We start from the raw sequence: 21687 nt of genomic DNA, 5'->3' as shown, positions 1-21687 counted from the left end.
GAGTGGCTTCATTATTTTCGCATTATTATTTCCGACTTATCTCGAAAGGGTGTTGATTAATGAAAAGAGAACTTACCTGGAAATATCGGACGACGAGAAAATTCGATGAAATTATTTTCAAACTGGATTCAAACTGAATTTCTGTGAAACTTCCGATCAAACTATAGTAGCAGGAGATCCGGGAAGGGGAGTGAGGTTTGAATGTTGTGAGTGAAAAAATAAGTGAAACAATCTCATACGTTTTTCGATCACTAGGAATATTTTTTAATCATTTTTAAATAATCTTACAACTATTACCAGCTCTTTCAATATTCTTTTCATTAAAATCAAGTGTGTCTCTCTTTTTTGTATGAATTTCATCAAAGTTGGGTCGTCAAACGAATCTTTTATTCTGTATTATTCGTTTCCACGTCAGTCTGTCCGTCCACGTTGCAATATTTGCTTCTGCATAACCTACTTTTCCTCTGTATTTACGGTCTTCCATTGATTTTGTCTCCTCGCGGAGTGTCAGTGTCAGTTTCCCGTCCGTTTCAACTCTCACCGATATAACACTTTATACTCTCGTATTCGCTCTTCGCTCCCTTTTCCATCAGCGTACTCTCTTCATCTCCGCGAGTCCGTAAAGACGCAGCGCGGTAAATAAATAACTAAGATACTTTAAACAGTCTATAGGAGGGCGGAGAGGGACCGGGGTGGGGGCTTTACTGCTAAACTACACGCGGGTAGGATTGAGTATTTACAAATCGGTCGTTTTTGTCAGTATTTCACACTCGCTTTCGTCTCACGCATTCACGCCATTTAGCACGCTTCGAACAAACCGCATATTCGCACTCACACAAAAATGTACAAGCACTCATGCTCGATGGTACTTTGATCACCATATTTATAAGTTTATTTGTTGTATTGCACGTATCGCAATGATGCCTGTCATTCGAATCAGGCGCTCTTTCTATTTCTCTCTTATCTGATTTATCTCTCGATCGTTATTTCGATAAGTATATTACATTTTTACAATAAATTAAGTTTTATCATCTTCGCGCGAGGCGTGGTTTTTTTATATCTGAAAGAAAAATGAGAAAAGTAAATACGATCGCTTCTATTCAAATCCTTGCGTGCGTCTCTCGTTCAGATCGATTATTATTGTAAAATGGCACACTGGGACTGCCGCTGATTCGTCGCGATAATATCTCGAACGATTTCATCTCTCATGTAATCGTAAGATTTTTCGAGACAATAAAATGTCAATTGTCAGAATCGTAATGATAATAATATAAATGTATGTTTATTCGTCAACGAGGATCGAAGGAAGTTTAACCGGCGTCGGAACACAGTAGGACGTTTGAGATAAAATAATGAGGAATCGATGTTCCTGTATTGTTAAATCGTCCTCTTTTGTTTTCGTCGTAATCTCATACCGAGAGCGAATCTCGAATTGATTTTTTTGGTTCTAATGCGTCGCTTGAAGAGCGACGAGTATTCTAATTTCGCCTAAGTTCGTCATTTGGCTTGAAGTTCAGCGGCCTGTTCTTCCTCTTCTTTAGTGAGAGGTACAGTCGAGTGGTTGTAAAGCCCTTGGGCCATGAGTTGTAAAGCTAAAGGATTTTTTTGACCGCTAGCTTTTTTAATTTTCGCCCGTTTGTTTTGAAACCAAATTTTGATTTGTGCCTCGTTCAGGCCAAGGTCCCTGGACAACTGTTGTCTTCTCCGTTCGGTGAGATAACGATTTTCAGCAAATTCACGCTTCAGTCTTGCCAACTGTTCGCCACTGAAGGCCGTCCGTGGCCTTTTCTCTTCCGGTGTCGTTCCCGAGCCCCGTGAGTCGCTGGACCTTTTGACACGTCGAGTTCTCGGACCTGAGGGCACACGTGAAGATTCTACGGTTAGCTTGAGTCTGCCAATTTTATAGTCGGAGTGGGCTATGCGCGATGGCTGCTCAGCGCAGTAACAAGGGATAGAAAGAATGTTGAGAAGAGAGAAGAAACGGACGGAGCACACGAGGAAACGAGAAAAATAGAAGCGGCCAAAGAAAATAGTGATGGAGGCTCCTGGGAGACTCATTCGAGCGGTTTACTCAAGCAAGAACTCAAGAAAATTCAAGAAAAAGAGATAAAAGAAGAAAAGCCTTATTTGGACTTGGCGCTCTCGAACGGTCCATGCCTACATCTATACAATTCTCGTTGTTCTCTTTCGCAATACGTTTCTGCACGTTTCACCCTCTAACTCACCGGACGTATAAACGTCCGAGCCGAGAGAAGCTGCACTCCCGACTATCCTAATACAGATTATTCCTGAACTGGAAACATCAAGCTCCGCACACATCTTTCCAACTGGCACATTGTTCGAAGCGCTAAAAAGCCAACGAAAATCCATTCGTCCGTACAGCTTGAAGCTCCCACTCTCGAACCATGCAGAATCGGACAATTTTCTCACCGGAAGTCAAATCGCCTACGATCACGTTTTACTGGCTTTCCCTCGAGAGAGCCTCGAGTTAATCCACAAATCATAGAAAAAGCTCCGGCTCTTGAGCTCGTCGCGGTGTTATTATCACCAGGCTTGATAAGCAAACCCTTTCGGAATTACTTAGGCTCCGGAGGAGGCCAGTCCCGAGCGAACCTCCCCCGAAGTTCAACCGAGTGCCGCCGGCCACTTTTCCCGGGCTCGTTCCCGAGGAATCTCGCAGGTTAAACCGATAAGTGTATGTGCTCGCAGCGCAAACGAAGCCAACACTCACGTGTATCTGTGTGTATATCATCCTGAGAGAGAAAGAGAGCGAGTAAGAGCAGGCGTGCAACATCCAACGTGACTCGGCTCTATCGTAAATCAAAGACATTATTATCGCGGTGTGCACGCTGTGTGCGCTATCCTCTAGCATGCATTATTGTGAGAGGGCGCGCGCGCGCGCGCGCGTAAACGTCCACGTTAGTTCGCGCTTGTACAACGCCTAATGTGAACGCGCATGCACATACGAGGTGTCCGAATAATCACGTTCGAGATTAGGAATATCGGGCGTTTACTCAACCCTCGAGAGTTTACTTTCCCGCCATTTTTCTTGGCGCTGCATCTCCGCGAAGTTATTAATTCATAAGCGATTGGCGAATCGGTGTGCGGGGATAAGACGAGAGTGCGATGTCCTCTTCGCATCCACCTTCGTTCTCATACCGTTTCCCCATAAATAAATCGTCGTGCCTCGACTCTCGAGAGAAACGCGACTTCAAAACACTCCGGAAAGGTACGAATTGACTCTGAGGACTTGCTGTATATGTTCAACATCGACGCATGTTTTCGTACGTGCGATGCGAGCTAATAAACTGAGTGCACAGCCCCTGCATTGATTCCTGTGTATATTACCAGGATGGACTCCGCGTCGGTTACGGTTCAGATAAACTTTCGAATGTTACAATGAAATCCGTCGCGTTCCCACTTGCAATCGTTTTTATTTTTATTTTTAACTCGAATGCCCACGCCCGAACTTCAGGAAATGCGGTGACGCAGTGGGCTCCTGAACCAATTTTGACAAGAGGGGTGATCGAGAGGAGAGAATTTAGATTTTATCACGGATGCTGAGCACCGATAAGAGCATTTTGGAAAGACGATAAATTTCGGGAGCGCGAACCTATGAATTTATGGGTGCTCGTTTTCGTCACTGTCAAATGTTGTTGCTCAATATGCGTGAACGATCGTCTTTCTGTTCGTATCTCACATTAGTGATACAAAAGTCGATTTTCCTCATAACTCCTCGTAGCGATATAAGCTGTCGATTTAATGACAGCGGACACTTGAGATTAGGAAATTATTGCAATATACCAGAGCGGAATGTTGGAAGAATATTGAAATTTGGAAGAACTAAATGTGCTCGTTTAGATATTTGAGTTTTGAATTATCGGTTTGTGCATCGGGTATGGGAAGCGCTTAATTATGCAAACGCACGTGGATCAATATCTTCTGTCACCCAGCTCGACGATAAATTCTCCAAATTTCATATTTGCTACACTATTCCATATTGTAACGATGAAAAACTTTTGAATCGACTCGACGGAGGGTCGTGTGCAGCTTGTTGAGCTTTTTTCAAAAATCTCGAAAAATGTCATTTTTAAGTCTGAGAAAAATCGAAAAAATTTTAATAGAATCGAAAACTGAATCGACCCTTTTGTAAAATTGCGCGTTTCAATCATAAAGCACCAAATTTTCAAGGCTCGATTCGGAAACTTCGAAATACGAAAACAAAAGAACGAAATAAAATAATAATCAAGTCAATATTCAAACTCTCAAGTCTGGAAGCCGAAGTGAGTGATTCCAAAAAAATTTGGGAAGCCCCAAAGTGTGAGCAAAAAGAGGCTTGCTGGCTGCTGAATTGAACGACGTGAAGAGAGGAGCGAGGCACCGGGGCAGTAATCGACAGCATTTCACAGGAACACGATCAGGCGACTCAGTCGATCGCTTCGACAGAAAACCTTATGGCCAATCATATATTCTGTCTGCGTGGGTTGAGTTACGTATCATGCAGTTTTCACAGCATTTTCCTCATCGTTAGTATAATTTTATTGAAAATGAATAAAAGTTTATGTCTCTAGAACGAATATCCACTTCCCTCGATTCGAAAATTCTCGACTATTTTCCTACAAATAATTCACTAATTTTCGACAAATATCGTGTCAATAATCTTCGAAGTAACGATCAAAGCGACCGATATTTCGAAGCGTTGAAAGTTTGCGATACGAGAAGTGAAAAGCAGCGTCGTTGGCCGTTGCACGCGCACCTAGTTTTATTAATCAATCATACATTTGTTTATATAATAAATTGTTGTAAAGGAGTCGCGCGGCAGAGGCGTGTGTCGATGTAATATTTATAGAAAAATGTGTGCTGGCATGCACGCCGCGATAATTCATAAGGTGAACGTGGTTGTGGCAAGCATGCTGTATAATTGCAAATAAATCAAATTATAACGATCAACACCCGCGAAAGAAGAGAAAGAGAGGGAGGGGAAGGAATAAGGCAAGCGCGCGAGTTCGATATCACTGGTGCCGATCGCTGCCGCGTGCGATTATGCCAACGAACAGAGTGTGCACTGCGATTAAACATACATTCGCATCACATATATTCGTAGGTATATTGAACCTTTGAATATAATAAAACTTCATGCGAATTCTCGATCTCCCATGACACGATAAACGAGGTGATACGTTCGACCACGTACAAGAATCTCGTCCGGTGCAAATAAACTCGACACGAATCATCGATTATATACACATCGATAGGCCGCGCAGCACGGCTTATTCAATCATTACAACGTTTGAACTCTGACACTGATTATTTGTAAACACAAATACTTTCGCCTCATGCTCACAGCCGTTATTCCCCTTTGTATGTTAATTGGTAACTCCGTTTAATTTCTAATCGTCAAAACTATTTTATCGAATGAAATTGGAGGCTGATTTAGTCGCGGAAACTGCTGGAATCTTGTTACAAGGGGGTTGAGATTTCGTGTTTTTATTACTCGAATGTAAATTCGAAAGGTTTTTTTTATATTTTTTATGAGGGAAGGGGCTCGTTCGATTGGAATCTATTTTGTGAATTTTCTGTGGATCTCGTTATTATTTTTAGATCGATATAGTTGTACTTCGAGTTATTATGAAAAGAGGAGGAAAGAGAGGAGGACAAGGAAGTGAGATACTACAAGGCAGCAATGCGGGGGTAAGTCGTCAGAATGCGGACAGCTGAATTCTACTAAGGCTCCTCGACTCGTTTCCATTCTCGCTTTCCTATCCCAAGTACGTGAGAAACTCGCAAGGGTAATGAACGGCAAGTCTAATTACTTGAGCCGAGTCTCTTCACACTTTGGCTTCGCCAGAGGGATGATGCTCGCTCCTTAAAAGATATATTTACTTCACTCTTGGACTGAGAAACAAGAAGAGGGAGCAAAACCAATAACGCACTAAGATGTCTCTCAAACGGCGCACACACGTCCACGGTTTCGTGGCGGACTCCGTACCGAGTGCTCTGAAAATTGCGTCGAAAATTCGTGGAGCAAATACATCGCAGAATGCAGAAGATAAAAGTGCTTCACTTTCCTGGTGAACGAAATCATTCGATTGAGAAGTCATGTTTCATGGTGAATAACTTTCCCCTTGGAAACTCGTGGATAGGTCAGCGCGTGCATCTTGAACTCGACTTTTGGCCCACCCTGAGCATCGGGACGAACGAAAAGGGCTAAGCGACGGATCTTGCATACCGCGAGCATCTTCCACGAGAACCACTAATTTCCACGAGAACCCTGAGTTAGACGTTAGCTACGACCTGCGACGAGAAAGACACACGTCGCTGAAAAAGCTCCTCTACCGTGACGGACCGTTTGGTCTATCGCGCTAAACTAATCGCTCGCTCCTTCCGCCCGCGCGTCTACCGTTTCGTGAGAATGACCGTGCACAAATACGCGGAGTTTAAATCGCGTTCGTGAGTTCAGTTATGAGGCGTTTCCTCCGAAATGCCGGACTCAAACTTCTCCGCAAAGTCCAATTCTCTCTCGATGCAGCATGAGCCCGGCTTGAAGCACGAAATGAAAATGTCGCACGATTCAGCCCCCGCAGACGAAAATTTTGAGAACCCAACGCGATTCTAACGAGCCGAACCTTCGTTTGAGAGCTTTGAAAAAAAATGAAGAAGTAACGCCCTTTCGCCAATTGAACACGCGATTATGCAGCCTTACGATATAATAAATGGGACAGCGAACGCGTTTATACGAAAATCGTGATCTCGTCTCGAGCTTCGTACACTCGAGAGAGGAAGAAGAAAACCCGCGCGCGCGCTCGCGCGAGCCCGGCGCTTGTGAGATACTATAAACGAGAGAGCGTTGTTGTTGACCGCGGACAAACGAGGCTAAGCGTGTCGACACGATCGTGAACGTGGTTTCCCGACCGGCCGGTGGTCTTCCTCACTCTTCATCTCGTCTGCACACGTTTATTCTGTGTGGGGCGAGTCCCCACACGTGTGTGTATCCGTGTACGTATATTGTATAAAACTTGATCCCTCTTTTCTCGCGAATCGCGCCGGTTCTATCTCGCGAATGGAAAGAGCTCGATCTCCGAGAGCAAAATAGTACGATACACCGGTGTTACCTACCATTCCGTATGATGCTTCGTACTGTTACTGGTGTATATAAAGTGTTACATTTCTCGTTTGCGGCCTACGAGATGTCCAATCTCGCCTTATCCGATCATTTCACGCCACTTGCCTCGCCGATGTTGATAGAATTTAAAGCGGCTAAATTTTTCTTATATTCCCAGTTCATCGCGTCGTTCAAGGCAAAAAACATCAGCGAGTATGAGAAACGACCATTTTTTTCGACACGCTTTTTTCCAAGGCTCTTTCAGATTGAGATCGCGTTTTTTTCGGAAGCGTTTGTAATTCCTCTCTGAATATTCACGGTGGCGATGTGCCCGGCAAACGTACAGAGACCGCAAAGTTACTGCTTCACTAAATCTTCTACTTTAGGCGCGTGATAATGGAGCTTGGAAATTATGAAATAGTGGAGACGTGCGTGGAACGACGGGAGGAATGGGACTTTAGATTCCAAGGGGAGTAATTTTGGGAAAATGGAGCATTATTGGATTGAGAAACTTTTGGAGAATTTGAGACAAGGTTTTGTGATTTTTTGAAAATTCACTTTCTTCATTCATAATGCAGACGAATGTCTTGAGTTTCTCGACAGTATTCATTCGTTTTTATTTTTCAAAGTACTTTTGAATTTTGTGGCAATAGAAAAATCTTGTAACGACTAAATACTTTACATGATAGATCGCGAGCATTCTTTGAATCGATAAAGCTCACGTTTTCAGGTGCCTATCGAGAAGTCTCATACGAATGAAGAGTCGGTTGATCGTTGTAAACTTACTTCGTCCTGTGAACAGAAAAAGGAAAACAAATTGTTAGCCATTTCATGTAATTTGCGTGATCTAACTTCAGTGTACGATTACAGTTTAAAAATGTATTACAACAAAAATATTCATTTTTATCAACTGCGAGTAAAAATGCTCAAATCAAAATTTTCATTTCGCACCGAGTTTCCTTCCAAGTACTCAACGATTCCAAGAAACAGTGTCGTGGAATGGTTCACAGTGAGGAATTAGATCGAAGTGTAAATGAGTGGATTATATTCATGAGACGTTTGCCCGGAAAGGTTCGATGACGTGTCGACGCCGATCGCTTTGATCAGCCAACTTCTTTCGGGCCAGAAGGCAATTCGATCAGGTCTCGAATTCCTGCAAAAGGCAGGCCCAGAAATTTGGGTTTTGCGTGCGCGGTGCGACGCACGTTGAATTTTCCACGAATATGAAGCAGGGAAAAAATGGAAGGAGAAAACACCGGCAGAATCGTTGGACTAATGACACTCGATCGGTCACTCGTCGATCGTTATATCGGCTGTTTGAGTCCACGGGTACGTGACTGCGTTTACGTTTTCCACGGGTCGTTAACTCGCTTCCATTAAGGCGCGGCCATGTTGCACCCCCTCCCTGCGCCCCTCCTCGAGTGTTTACTTTTTGTCCCTCTCTTTTCTTCTCGCAAGATAAATCGGTTAAATTGTCCACTTTACGTCGAGAATATCGCACAAAAAAGTCGAGTGAGAGATCGAGTCACTCTTGCGGCCTCTATTAGCAATAAAATCTCAGAGTTCCCAATCAGAAACCAAGAAAATGAGATATTTAAAGACTAAAAAAAAACAGAACTTGTGTATATGCTGTCATTACAATTTGACCAGCACAAACGATCTCGTTTTCGATCGATTTTTCATGCATCAGCACAAATATACGATTTATCTAACGATCGAGTAACGAGGCTGCTCGTTATTCGTAGTATTATTGAACACACACACACACACACACACATTTAATCATTATCGCTGTTGTTCATATACTCGTTAAATAAGAGAATTTCAAGTTTTCTATTTGCACCTTTTTTCATCGCGATGATTTGGTAGCATGGAATTGAAACTGAGGCGAATAATTATTGTGCTGATTGCTCGAATCTGCAGACATTCAGTCTCGTGAAGTTGGTCCGTTTTCCTATGTTTTAGCGGTGTGCAAAAAAAACGTTTTATTCGATTTTTTGTGCCCGCTTTTATAAGAGGAGGATTACGATAATAAAACGTCAGAAATTCAATGAAATGAAGGATCCTTTTTCAAGAAACTCTGAAAACATGTACTGATATTTATCGAGTATAATTTTGTGTATAAACGAACAAAGTGTATGGAAAAAAACGATTGATGCGTGCTAGAAAACGAGACAAAAGCGTGCGGCCGAGTAATTACTTGTTGTGCGAGCGTCAATAGTCGTTGGATCGTTTGACGATTTATATATCTACGTTAACAATAACTCTCGTTGATATTTTAAGTATCTTCTGGTATAATACGGTCGAGAGTGAGGGCACATTATGCGTAAGTCTCGCTCGCGACTGTATACTCAATCCCGGTACAACTTTAGTACACGAGTCCGTCAATTATCTTGGAATTCCTTGTCTTTCCATTTCTCCTCCTGTGTATATCGCGTAGAGATTTTAATGTGACTCAGAGATACAGTCTCGCTCGTTCGAGATTTATATTCCTCGTTTTCGCTTATTGCGCGCGGTTAATACCTACGAGGACGCAACGAAACGCCGATATTTCACAACGAGACGAAGCATTTTTCCGATACGATGAAATGTCATTGAGCCTATTTTTGTGTCCGTTCGTTATCTCTCTTTTATTCCTTCCAAATGCAGCGCCATTATAACGAGCCACTCTCGCGTCTTTGTCGAATATGTTGGAAAATATAACGAACATACTTCGGAATAGTGCCAATCATTTTTTAGGCTCCGAGAGCTGTTTATGGTGAGGAAATTTCGGCAAAAACACTCAACAGAACTCACCGATTTTCCTGCCAACATCGCTGAGATTTTCTCAAGTTAGTTGATCTCTCAAAAGGTCACTTTTGAGCATGGAAGTCAATGGTTTCGTTGAGTTTGATTAAAGTCTAGTAGAAATACGTAAGTTTTCTCGTCGCTCTGACGGCGAAGAGCGTCCAAGTTTAAGCCCCCTTTTTGTCCAACCAATAAACTCTGTTTCGTCAAAGTCGATGGGTTCATTAAATTTGGTTCATTTCTGCCTCGGAATTCGGTGAGGTCCGGTCTTTTTTTTGGTAAATTTTGGCACTAGAGAGGGAGAGATAAGCCGCGTTCAGGTATCTGGTTCGATGAAACTTTAAATCCGTGAGAAAGATTTTTCTCGCAGCTGCTTAGAAGAGGAGAGAGAGGCCTCTTAATTATCGAGCGAATAGTTGCTACATTCGCAGCGTGAATTTATAATTGTTTTTGCCGGCATGAAAGAGGCCGCGGTCGCGCGGGGCTGGAGCATGACTAATATACATATACACGCGGTACAAGCCTCGCTCTTGTTTTTGTGGCTAAATGAGACTGCTGCGTGTGCAGCTGTGTGCGTGTGTGTTTAGGGGTATCATGAAACTATTAAATATCCGTATATAAAGCCATAAAATGTTTGGACGAGACGAGAGCCACGCGAGTCATTTAGGGGTTAAATAAAATAAATAATAAAACAAGAAGGAAGAAAGAAAAAGAAAAAAAGGTAAGGACACTTTTATTATCCCATTAGGACGATCCCCAGACGAAGCGTCTCTGAAAATTCGAGTGAAATCCCAAACTATGATAGTCCCGGGGCGCTAGATGAGCTCTGCGGAGTTCTCATCACGATCCAGAACGCCGAGACTCCGAAATAATCATCGTTAATGCCAGAAAACCAAAAATCAAGTCCGCATGCGAGAGCAAAAGGATTTCAAAAACACACACACACACACTCACACGGACCTGAGAAATATTTAATTATCAAAAAGTATTTTGCGGTCGAGAGGCGAATGGAGAGTGACGGGGTCGAGTGGCTCATTAGAGAACCGCCCGATCCCACCGAACAGCATCTATTAGTGTCCTCCTCTCTATACACACACGCAGTCCGGAATCATCTCGCGAAGATAGAAAGGATATACGAAATTTCTCATCATTTGCCACACACGTCAACCTCCCGGCGTCATCGATCGATCATGTTACGTCATTTTGCTTCTCTTTTCAGGTCCTTTTTCTCCCGGCGAATAATATCGGGCGTTAACCCTGTCGGAGCGAAAAGTTTTATTCCTTCGTCCGTAAGAGTTTACTTTGAATTTATTCAAATAGAATCGAGTTTTTTTGGTCTGAGTTTTCTTGTTGTCTGTCCTGAGGAGCAGCTTTGTTACGAGCACGATATTGTGCGAAATTGCAAAGCGTTAGAAAACCGAGCAACGCCCGAGTTCGATTTCACGAAGCTTTCATTATTTCCGTTCGCAGTATAATGAAGAAAATAATGGGAAAAAATGCAATGAATAATAAGAGAAAGCTCTTTCCTTGAGGAGCCTCAAAAATCAAGGACTCCGACTAATTAATATCTCGAAAACCGTCCATCTGATTAAATTCGCACTCGGTCTAATCACGAAGCATGCCTCGTTCGGGGGGCCATAAAAATTTGAGATTTGAATCATCGCGCGCGGTGTGTACCTCGAAAGCGCGTGGATTCTTTTGATGCCGCCGCGTGATCTTATCACCGATCATTTTCTCCCACAAGCAACCCAATAAAAATGACACTAATAGCACCAAAAAGAAATAACAGCAATTAGAAGGATACAGCCGAGAATAATTGATCGGATAATCAATCAAATTGAATCGCTCAGAGCTGGTAATAGTGATGAATCGTTTTACGGAAAATGAAAAGGGGCTAAGAAAAAACGGGCGTTTAAAATAAAACGAGAAGTGTACACACGTACGTTGTTCACTCGAAGTAACATGGCATCTGAAAAAAAACAGTCGCGAGAAAAAAGATCGATGAATGGAGCGAGGCTGCTGCAGCGGAGCGACGTATGAAGACAAGAGAAGCGAGTGAGACGAGGAAAGATCAGCTGGCTGATGGCGTAGAGAAAAAAGAGATGAAGCCAGAAGAGGAAGAGAGAGAGAGAGAGAGAGAGAGAGAAAGGGAAGGAGATAACCGCTGGGTCGAACCGGGTGGTTGAAATTAATGTAGCCCGCTTAATTGGAGCCACCGAGGAGTGTGTTGTGTGGCCGAAGTGGTGCTCAGTCGCAAGATCGGCATAATATCCAGCAGCCAAAAGCCCCGGCAATCTTCATCGAGTGGCACAGAAACGCCAAAGAACGTGCTGTCAATTCTCATGGACTCTATTAAGCCTCTAGGCTCTTGGCAACCTGCTACTTGCTTATGCCTTTCACCTTGCGAAACAACGTCGTCGTCCGAATGGATATGAAACATGTCCACGCAAACGAACAACGTGTCGTGCGGATACCGGTTCAACTTTATTGCATCTTCCAATACGCCCAAACATTTTTTCACCGTTTTCTTATTGCGATTAATCGTTTTTATTCACCGCGTTTACGAGCTCAGTTTAATCGATCGCGAACAATGTTCGTTTCCGCTCGGAGGCTCCCAAGTCGAATTCGGCAATATAAATGCGCGGGGCTTTGCAAAATGGAATCGTCCAAGAACAGAAATCGTACTTGCTCCAGTCTGCAGGTACGTTCCACGCAACATTAAACGACCCTCTTTTTTTCTCGTACGTCACCGCGAAAGCTTCGTAGAAATCTTACTCCCTCCTCTCTTTTTATTATTCCTCTCTTACATCCTCCACCGCACTCCGCGCGTCTCTCTTTACCTTTTTCCCTTTCCACGTCTCGCCTGTGCGAACCCTCGCCACCCCCGCGACTCGCCCCCCTCTACGCCGGTCTCTGGCTTTTGCTTATTGTTACTCATGGCTCACTGAGTTTCGACACGCGAGGCTCTCTAATGTGTTAATATACGCTCGTGTGTACGCAAGGGTGTGGGCTTGCTCGAGGATCCGGACTGCACAAGCTTCGATACGTCATTTTTATGCCTGCAGTAATGACTTTACTCGAATAGTTACGAAAAATCAATACGAACGACGAATACTCGATGACTTTCGTCCCGTTTTTCAGACTCGAATTTTTATGAGGTTTTCTAATCCCTATTTGCAGAAAAATATCATTCTAATTTTATCGTTTTTTTGCAGAGATTAAAATCCAATTTCAGTTAGGATCGATCGTGTTCATTTTTATTCAAAAAATCTTTGCATTTTTTCTCACTCCCGAATTTATTTAGAGAGGACGATTGCGTTCACGTGCTCACTTGATTTTTTCTAAATAAAAATAATGAGCACAGTTCGAAAGCGTTTTCAGCAGAGCGCGAAGGAAACATTGTAACTAAATCGTTGCACGGTCGATACGAATAACGACGTTGCACGTCATTATCTCTACCAATTATTTCCACCCATCGAATCCACGATGTTTTTCATATTTTTCAAAAAATGATGAATTATTCGGGATCGGAGAGATTCTTACTCATTATTCGCTCACGTCGGCTCGGGTAATGTTGCATTGACTCGCGAGAGGCCGCGAGCAATACTGTGGCCGCGTGTACCACGCACGTATACGCGATATAGGAAGGTTGCACGCGAAAGATTATTATTATCAACTAGTATGTTTATATGTATTGACATACATATATTTATGCACGTATACATGGCACTATATCGACGTCCAATGGGAGCTTATACGCCGCGTACTCTCCTCGGGGCTATGTATGAAATCGAGGCTCAACGATCGTCAGGTACCAGCTACCGTACACGAGGAATGAAAGAAAGAAAAAGATGAAGAGAGTGAGACGGAGAGATACAAAATCGGCCAATTAAAGCCGGAAGATCCGTGCACCCCGATCGGGGTCGTTCGGGTTGACTTTTCTGCGGCAAGTCTGGAGTCCATAAATCAAGAGAGTCAGTGATGAACGACCCTCTCGAAGGGTCCTCGATTATATTCCCGTATTTAAACGTGTATGCATATCATTTCTGTATGTAAACGATCTTTCTTTGGATCATCCAAATTATTCACGATCAATCCTACATTTGCTCCGATGTAAAAAGCTCCTACGACGAAATTTTCTGTTTATGAGATCGCGAGAGAATATCCGGAAGATTTTTAACGAGCTCATTTATTCGTAGACCCATTTATCGAAACACTCTCAGCGTTCGTTTCACTACGAACTGCTGTTTTCAAATAACAATATTCTTCAGTCTAAGAATACTCGAGTGAATCAATTCCCCTGGGTAATTGCGGCCTCTGAACGTTTTTCTCGAGCACGCGCAATTACGGAGATAAAAACGTGTCAAGTTTTTCGTTTTCGATGACATTTCGAGCTTCTTTGGCTATACAAGCATTAACGAAGGAGCTCGATTATAACGCGTGCACTCGATCCTTCTCTATAATTATCATATAATTTCCCTATAATTATGATCAACTCGAGCTGCTATTCGGAGGCCTCCACACAGGCACAAATATCTGTACAGGAACTTGGTGCAATAAATATTCGTATGTGAGTACACGAAAAGAGGGAGACGAACGGGGAGGGAGGACAGACACAGGATACTCCCCGAACAAGTTGTATCCTAATTTGCTCATTCCTCTCGTCTCGCCTGCGAAGATCGAATCCGGTCTGTATATAGCCAAGAGAGGTTCAAGGTCCTCAGCTCATCTCTAGAAGTCGCGCAGTCACGTCACGTACGTGGCACGCGCGCTCTTCATCTACTGTCATTTCGTTTTTTTAATCCCCGCAATCTCGGAGGAAGGAATATCCATTAAAATATCATGCGGAGAATATTGCTCCGTTTAAATCGTACGACATTATCATCTGTGGCGATGCGCGAGCCACGTTTGTATATTTCTCTCTGTGAATGAATACACTCGTATACTCACAAAGGCAGAACTCGAATAAATCATTCTGACAAATTGAACTAAAGTTTATGGCCAATCCCCTCGCCCCAAAAAATTGGGTGCACTGCCTGCCTGCCCCCCTTTCATTTCCGATACGCTTTACGGGTGGGCCTCATTTTGCTCCTCTAAAGAAGCGAGCGTAGGCGTCCCGCAACATGCAAATTACCCTGACCAAATTTGGCGATACATCTTAATTTTGTAGCACACTGAAATAAATACGGACGGAGTCGCTGCACTACCATTTTCTAAACGGTCGGTTGGAGTCTCGGGACTTTCTGGTATAATAAATTCAAAAAAGCGAGGAAGTCGTTCCGACTGCTCACGATACTCGACGTTTTTCGCAAAACTTGCTTTCCATTTTATTTCACAGTAAATAAAAAGGATTTACCAAAATGATGAAAGTGCAGGGGAGATTTGGAGAAACTTATCGGTCTGAAGGAAATTTTCGATTTTGAGAATCGCACGAACGTCGAGTGAAAAAAAAAATTGAAAAAGAAAACGCGTAGTCTCATAATATAATGTCGGGAATTTCGAAAGAGATTTTTACCAACGTATTTTCGATCTCGATAAGTTTTGAAATAACTTCAATCGGAATATACCGCGGTCGCGTATCCTCGGACCTCGATCCGAGGACATTCGACACAAGTTTTGGGCCAACCGGAACGGCTCCTGGGAACGAGTCTCTGGCTGCTCCCGCGCGGGAGCTCTACTAGAGTAGATATACATATTTTTCTCGTAGTCGTAGTCGCCGTCGTCGTCGTTGGAGGCCGCGAGAATAATGACTTCCTGAAAGGTGGAAATTAAGCTATTAATTATCCAAGATAGCCGTAACCCTCTCCGCCTCCTGGTCTTTCTCTACCAACGTGAGCAGTAGCCAGGAGGCAGAATCATCGTTGCCTCTGTTTCTGTATACGACGCCGCGGAGCATAAAACGATTCCTCTCCTTCGGCTGCTGTGTATTAATCCAACGATCGGTACGCTCTTGTAAACCCCCCTTTTTCTTTCATTTCAATTTTTATTTCGATGCTCTTTTTCCCCCAACAACTCATCTCTCCCCCTTTCTTCGTACGTTTCATTCGCCTTTTTTCAAACTGCGACTTGATTTACTATTTCTCTCCTGAGGAAGAGATGCGGAAGTGTCGACATCGTTTAATTATCGCAAGACCGATAATTTCGTTATCTCATCCCGAGTACCTATCTTAATTACATCTTCTTGTAATACCCACCCAAACACCTTCAGCCCAATCAATTAATTGCTACACTAACACTCGGCCTCGTGGACACCTCGATAATGCCATCGGCCCAATGGGCATTTCGTGAAATAAGTTAAGAAAATTGCAATTTATCTTGTATGCGAGGGATTTTTCAGGAGAGACTGGAATGCAAATATTACGAATCGACGACAACGAAAAATGAGTTTTATTTTCAATTCGGTTGGAGCCAAAGAGGATTGAATTTATGAATTCAATTGAAAATACTGAAATACTGAAATATTGAATCTCATTGAAAATATAGTAAAAAGTACAAAAAACTCGAGTCGTTGAAACTTGGAGCAAAGCAATTAACGTGATTCCCTCGTTGGCGAGTGGTGGCGACCATTCTTCCCTATATGAACGTTAATCGCTCAGACACTTGTCGAACAATTTGCTGACGAGAATCTCGGGTTTAAACGGTAAGAAGTGTCCATAACGTTTCTCATATAGGCGAATGTATACACAGATACAAAAATACATTTGTACATAATCGCCATCGGAGAGCACTCTGCTTCCCTCTCATGCCAACTACTCTCGGTCGCTCTCATGTGTATTCCCGAGAAATCAAGCTTCCGGGAACTCTGTTACAGAAAACGTTGAACCACGAGGGAACTTGGCGCGAACGGAATCCGCTCCCGTTTCGCGTTAACGCGCTTGTTACTCTATACCCTCGCGTCCAACGGTTCGGAGTCTGAGCACGTCACTTCTTTCATAACTGTCACTTCTACTGGTGCTTGAAACTATTTACATTAGTTTCGTCATTCCGCACCGGCTGAACGGCGGAGGCGCGAATTAATAGAAATTTCTAAAAGTTATAACTGCAGTTTAAAAAAGCGTAGGAAATTGCGATTTTTATTATCGAGAGCCCATGTAGGGTTTTACAAAGGGCCCAAGATCGGCCCAGTACCGGCAGCCACCACTCCGATCTTGGCGCGGTAATGGCAGCCAAGACTGGCGGGATGATGGCTCAAGCACGGATGATAACTTCGGCCCGTTACCGATTGCCGTTCTTGGCCCAAGATCGTCAGCCAATTGCTGATACATTATAATGGCGCATCAATGGCAATAAACTGGGAGCTTTCGATTAAACACTTTTGCAAGAAAACGAAAAACATGACAAAATTTATTTTTTTTTCACTGTGTATTGGATTTTCTAATGTTTGTGATCTCAGACCCTTACCGTTCCGAGATTCTGAAATCAATTATATCGAAGAAAAATGTGTACACATGTGGGATTCGATCTACCTACCTACCTAACACGCTCTAACTTAACGGACGCACGCTACCTACTAGACCAATTCGTCATTGTACCAACTGTGTCATAAAATTCTTGATATGTTGCAAAGGATGTTTCGAGTGATGTATATGGTGATTTCGAATTGTTTGAGTGACCTACTTTGAGTTTTGTTACATAAAAAATTGTAATACTAAATTTTGACGATTTACAATAGAATAAAAAATCTATCTTACACTAAATTTATTGATATAGCAATGGAAGTTTTGATAAATTTCTTTACATCAATGAGTTTTAATGAATTTCTCTCAGTGATAAAAGCTTGGATCATATTTTTTGTAAAAATATCTAGATCAAATTTCTTTTCCGGCAACAATTTTGATGAACACTATTTCTAAGTGATGACTGTGTTGGTCAAATTTGTTTACCGCAACAGTATTCATGAAAATTTCTTACTTGCAGCGATGAAAGTTATGGTTTCATTTTTGGTGTAACGCAGGAAAGTTTTGAAAACATATTCTTTCAGCGATGAAAATTTTGATGAAATTTCAATATTTTATATAATCATAAAAATTTTTATCTCATAGCGGAGAAAGTTATGCCTAAATGTTTGAGTAGCAAGAAAGTTTCCAAATTTTGGTTACTGTAGAGAAAATGTTTCCAAAATTTTCCTGCTACACAAAAAATTAAAACATATAACTTTCACCGCTGCAAGACAAATGTTTATAAATATTGTTGCGGCAAGCAAATTTAACCAGAACTCTCATCGCTTGAAAAGGAAGTTCATCAAAGTTGTTGCCGGAAAAGAAATTTGATCTAAATTTTTGTACAAAGAAAGAAATATAATCCAAACTTTCATCACTGGGAGAAATTCATTAAAACTCATTGGTGCGAAATGGGCCCTCTGATATTGCACTTCTATTGACAAATTTAGTAATACAATAGTATACAGTCATCGGCCCAAAAATGGTCCAAAACTGGTAAAATTCGCTTGGCCAATGATTGGTTACCATTCATGTGCCAAGTATTGCATTTTTACCGGGAAATATATAGTAAAAAATATTCAAGGTTTTCGGTCATCAGCCGATAATGGCCCAAGACTGATAAAGTTCGTTCGGCCGATCATTGGCTACCATTCAAGGGCCGACTGTCGGTTGCATATTGGCAAAAATATTCTTTTTTTTTATACGGCAGCCAATAAACGCCCAAGGACGGGGCCAAGCTTGGCAAAATATACTCGACAAGCCATGCGTGGGCCAAGCATTGGCCCTATTGTCAAGCTTGGCGTTTCCTACATGGGAGGGTTATTTTTCATGATTCTTGGGAATGGCGCGAGCCCTGATTGCATAAGTGTTTTTTTTTTTTAATTTTTTTTTTTAATTTTTCAAACTATTATGTCAAACGGCATCTAATAGGATAACGTGTGTATGCGTTACTCCATCGGGTGTTTTCGTCCATTTTCTACGACGGTGGTCGAACTCTGGCTGTTTGAGCCGAGATTAATTTTAATTGGCCGCGGTGGGCACAAGACTGAATTGAGATTTATGAAGTAAATTCATTGTTTCGAGTCGGCCGTCGTTGTCGTCGTCGTCGCCGTCGCCGGAGCAACAGATCGGCAGAACGAGCCGCGCGTTGGACCACCAACACCGCGAGCTACTGCCTTTTGCTTCTACACCCGAGTCTCCCTCTCTCGCTCTCCTTCCCTCTTTCGCTTATTTGGATACGCATCTTCGGCTTGCTCCGCATATACACACGCAGAGAAGGGAACAGGGAGCCGATTAGCCTGATCGTTCCCTCCACCTCTATAGTTCATCAGTCCGTGTCTCTCGCCACTATCAAATAAGTGTCCGGTAGTTCGGAACCTGCTGGTTCGACATTAAACGCACCGTCGAGCGCTACTGTGCGGTCGATGAGACAGCCAGATAAGATTATCCCCTTTTTCAAATTTTTTCGTTTTACTTTTTTTCGTAGAATTGACGTTGGATTTGCGAGTGAATATAACTGCGATCGGTACCGCGAGGTGTGTAAGCCGAGGACCCTTTCGACGAGATTTTATTCGAGAAAGCATATATTTTTATTGAAGCGTGCGTACCACTAGTAAGAATTCACATCGGCCATTTTTGAGCTACGGAAAAGTTTTCAAAATCCCTTTTTATGTAATTGATGTTTGATCGAAACAATCAAATTTTCGTCATTCGTCGCTCGAAATTGTAATGCCAATTGCTAGCTGATTCGAAACACTGATTATTCGTGAACAGTTAATCGAGGAGAGAAACATTGAACAAAATTAATGTGAGACACCTCGACGATGCGAGTTCTTTTATCATTCATCATTTTCTTGTGCCTCAATAATTATTCATTTGTTAGATATTTAATCGCAATGTCAATGCTAAGCTTGACATTATAATCAAGCTTTCTTCGGGCGCTGATTAATCACTCGCGGCAAGGCTCGATAGATAAGTTAATTCTCAAGTCTCTAGCACCCTTTCACCGCATGGTAACACCCAAGATTTCATATTCCCCCCCCCCCCCTTCCATTATTAAGAGCTCTTCCTGCTAGCTAAGGACGTGATATCAGTTTATATTATTAGCCGTATCAAATTGTATTTCTGTGTACAGTGCATAAGATACTCGGAGCTTTTTATTCGTGTGTAAATACACAGAATCTTAATATATGTGGTGGTCTCCGTGTTACGTTGACGAGACGACGATCTCGTCACTCCCGACGGAAATCGCTTAATTTCGTGGCTCGTATGTGATGCTGCTACGGTGAATTTAATATTCGTTTTGGGTGCGCGACGTGCGGGTCGAAGTGAGAAACCACACGAGAGGGAGTAAAGTTGACTTCATGGACCGTTTGTGAGTGATGATAGAGAGAACAGGAGAAGGGAGAAAATCATCTTTCCCTCTCTCTCTCCCCCTTCCTTTCCTCTCTCGGTCTTTCCCTCTCGGAAAGGGCTCCGGGCGGGATGACGAAGAGACCTCCTTGGAGTTCGCGGGAGTCGTACGCTCAGAAAAAAGGAGAGAAAGACATTTTCTCTCCTTCTGCTTTCCTCTTCCTCTCTCAAAAGCCACAGTCGCGTACACTATATTATAGTTCTCGTCGCCCTGATAACATTGCATCACGTTCCTCTGTCGTCGTCGTCGACGACGACGACGACGACGGAAGTGAGCTATATTGGGCACCGAGACTCAAATTAGAGGACTCGCGGTAACGCGAGTGTGCCACGCTCTTCCACATCGATATATCTGTATCCAGAACTCGGAGACGAATTACATTTTGATGAAAACTCCTCACGGAGCCACCATTTAACTCTTTCCCTTGATGAACAATCAAAATACTCGAGTTATTTATTAGTCCGGGTGTCCCGACTCACGCCCCCGTAATTACAACAGAATTCATTCGTCCCTGCGACTTATTACATGACGTAACGACTTCATCGATAAGAAAACCGTAAAAGTCGCTTTCCTCGAAAACCGGGAGGCGGAGACACTTTTTCATTTATTCGTTGGGTCGCACCGCTGCTCGCATCCCAAAACAGTTTCGGACAGAAAACTTTCATCGCAGGTCTCCGTAAGATCTAAAACTGTCAGCAATTCGAAAAATTTCTACAGCCGCTTTTCCCTGCTTCCAAAGAAGATATTATGCTCATCCAACGAAATGACAATGAGCAGCGTTACTGCAATCCACAAAAACGATCATAAAAATACATAATCCGCAGGATGAATGTTCGAATGAAGAAAATTATGAATCTGGGTCGAGAAGCTTCGGGGTAAAAGTTAAAAGGAGAAGAAGCATGAAAAAATAAAGAATCTGAGAAGCCTCAGCGGCAAAATGAGAGCTAATCCTGATCTTCTCTCACATGAAACCCAAACCGCGGTGAGAGAAGAGAAGCCCGAGATATGAAGGGATTTGGAGTCAGGAGTATCTCAGGAACGTATATACGCGAGTATATACGTGAAATCCTTCTCACATAGTATCGTATATGCTTATATACGGGTATTATACTATCTATTATGTGGATATAGAAGCGTGCGTGGCGAGCCGACACCGAATCACATAAAATGAGAGCAAGGTGCGGTGGCACGGGGCTAATTCGAATCTTATTTCTAGCCCTCTCCGCCCTCACTCCTTTCTCATGACGACGAGAAAGAAGAGAGAGTATGAGGGCAAGGAAAGACAAGGGAGTACGCAAGGAGGCGCGATCGCAGGATTAGCGACGACGGTGAGAGCCGCGCACCCGCGGAACTCGAAGAATTTGGCTTCTTCCTCTCTTCCTTCTTCTTCTTCTTCTTCGCCACTTTCTGATATATGTGTACAGATACATATATATATAATGGGT

At 42.9% G+C, this 21687-nt stretch overlaps 1 protein-coding gene across 2 annotated transcripts in view; it reads right to left on the bottom strand.

Moving 5' to 3' along the window:
• Window positions 1-236: 236 nt before the first annotated feature.
• The window catches only part of LOC122416309 (homeobox protein abdominal-A-like), a 58991-nt gene continuing 37540 nt past the window's right edge, over window positions 237-21687 (bottom strand). The window contains exons 2-3 of one of the 2 annotated variants that reach the window (XM_043429106.1): window positions 7889-7894; window positions 237-1853 (exon numbers count right to left, since the gene is read on the bottom strand). In XM_043429106.1, coding sequence (XP_043285041.1) covers window positions 1498-1853; window positions 7889-7894 — 362 coding nt within the window. In that variant the 3' untranslated portion in view covers window positions 237-1497. The remainder of the gene's footprint in view (window positions 1854-7888; window positions 7895-21687) is intronic. The other variant, XM_043429107.1, reaches the window with a different exon arrangement.

The sequence above is a fragment of the Venturia canescens genome, chromosome 9, assembly GCF_019457755.1.
Source record: "Venturia canescens isolate UGA chromosome 9, ASM1945775v1, whole genome shotgun sequence".
NCBI classification, from domain to species: Eukaryota; Metazoa; Arthropoda; class Insecta; order Hymenoptera; family Ichneumonidae; genus Venturia; species Venturia canescens.
The sequence above is the reverse complement of the archived record's forward strand: the minus strand, read 5'-3'. Positions and strand labels throughout refer to the sequence as shown.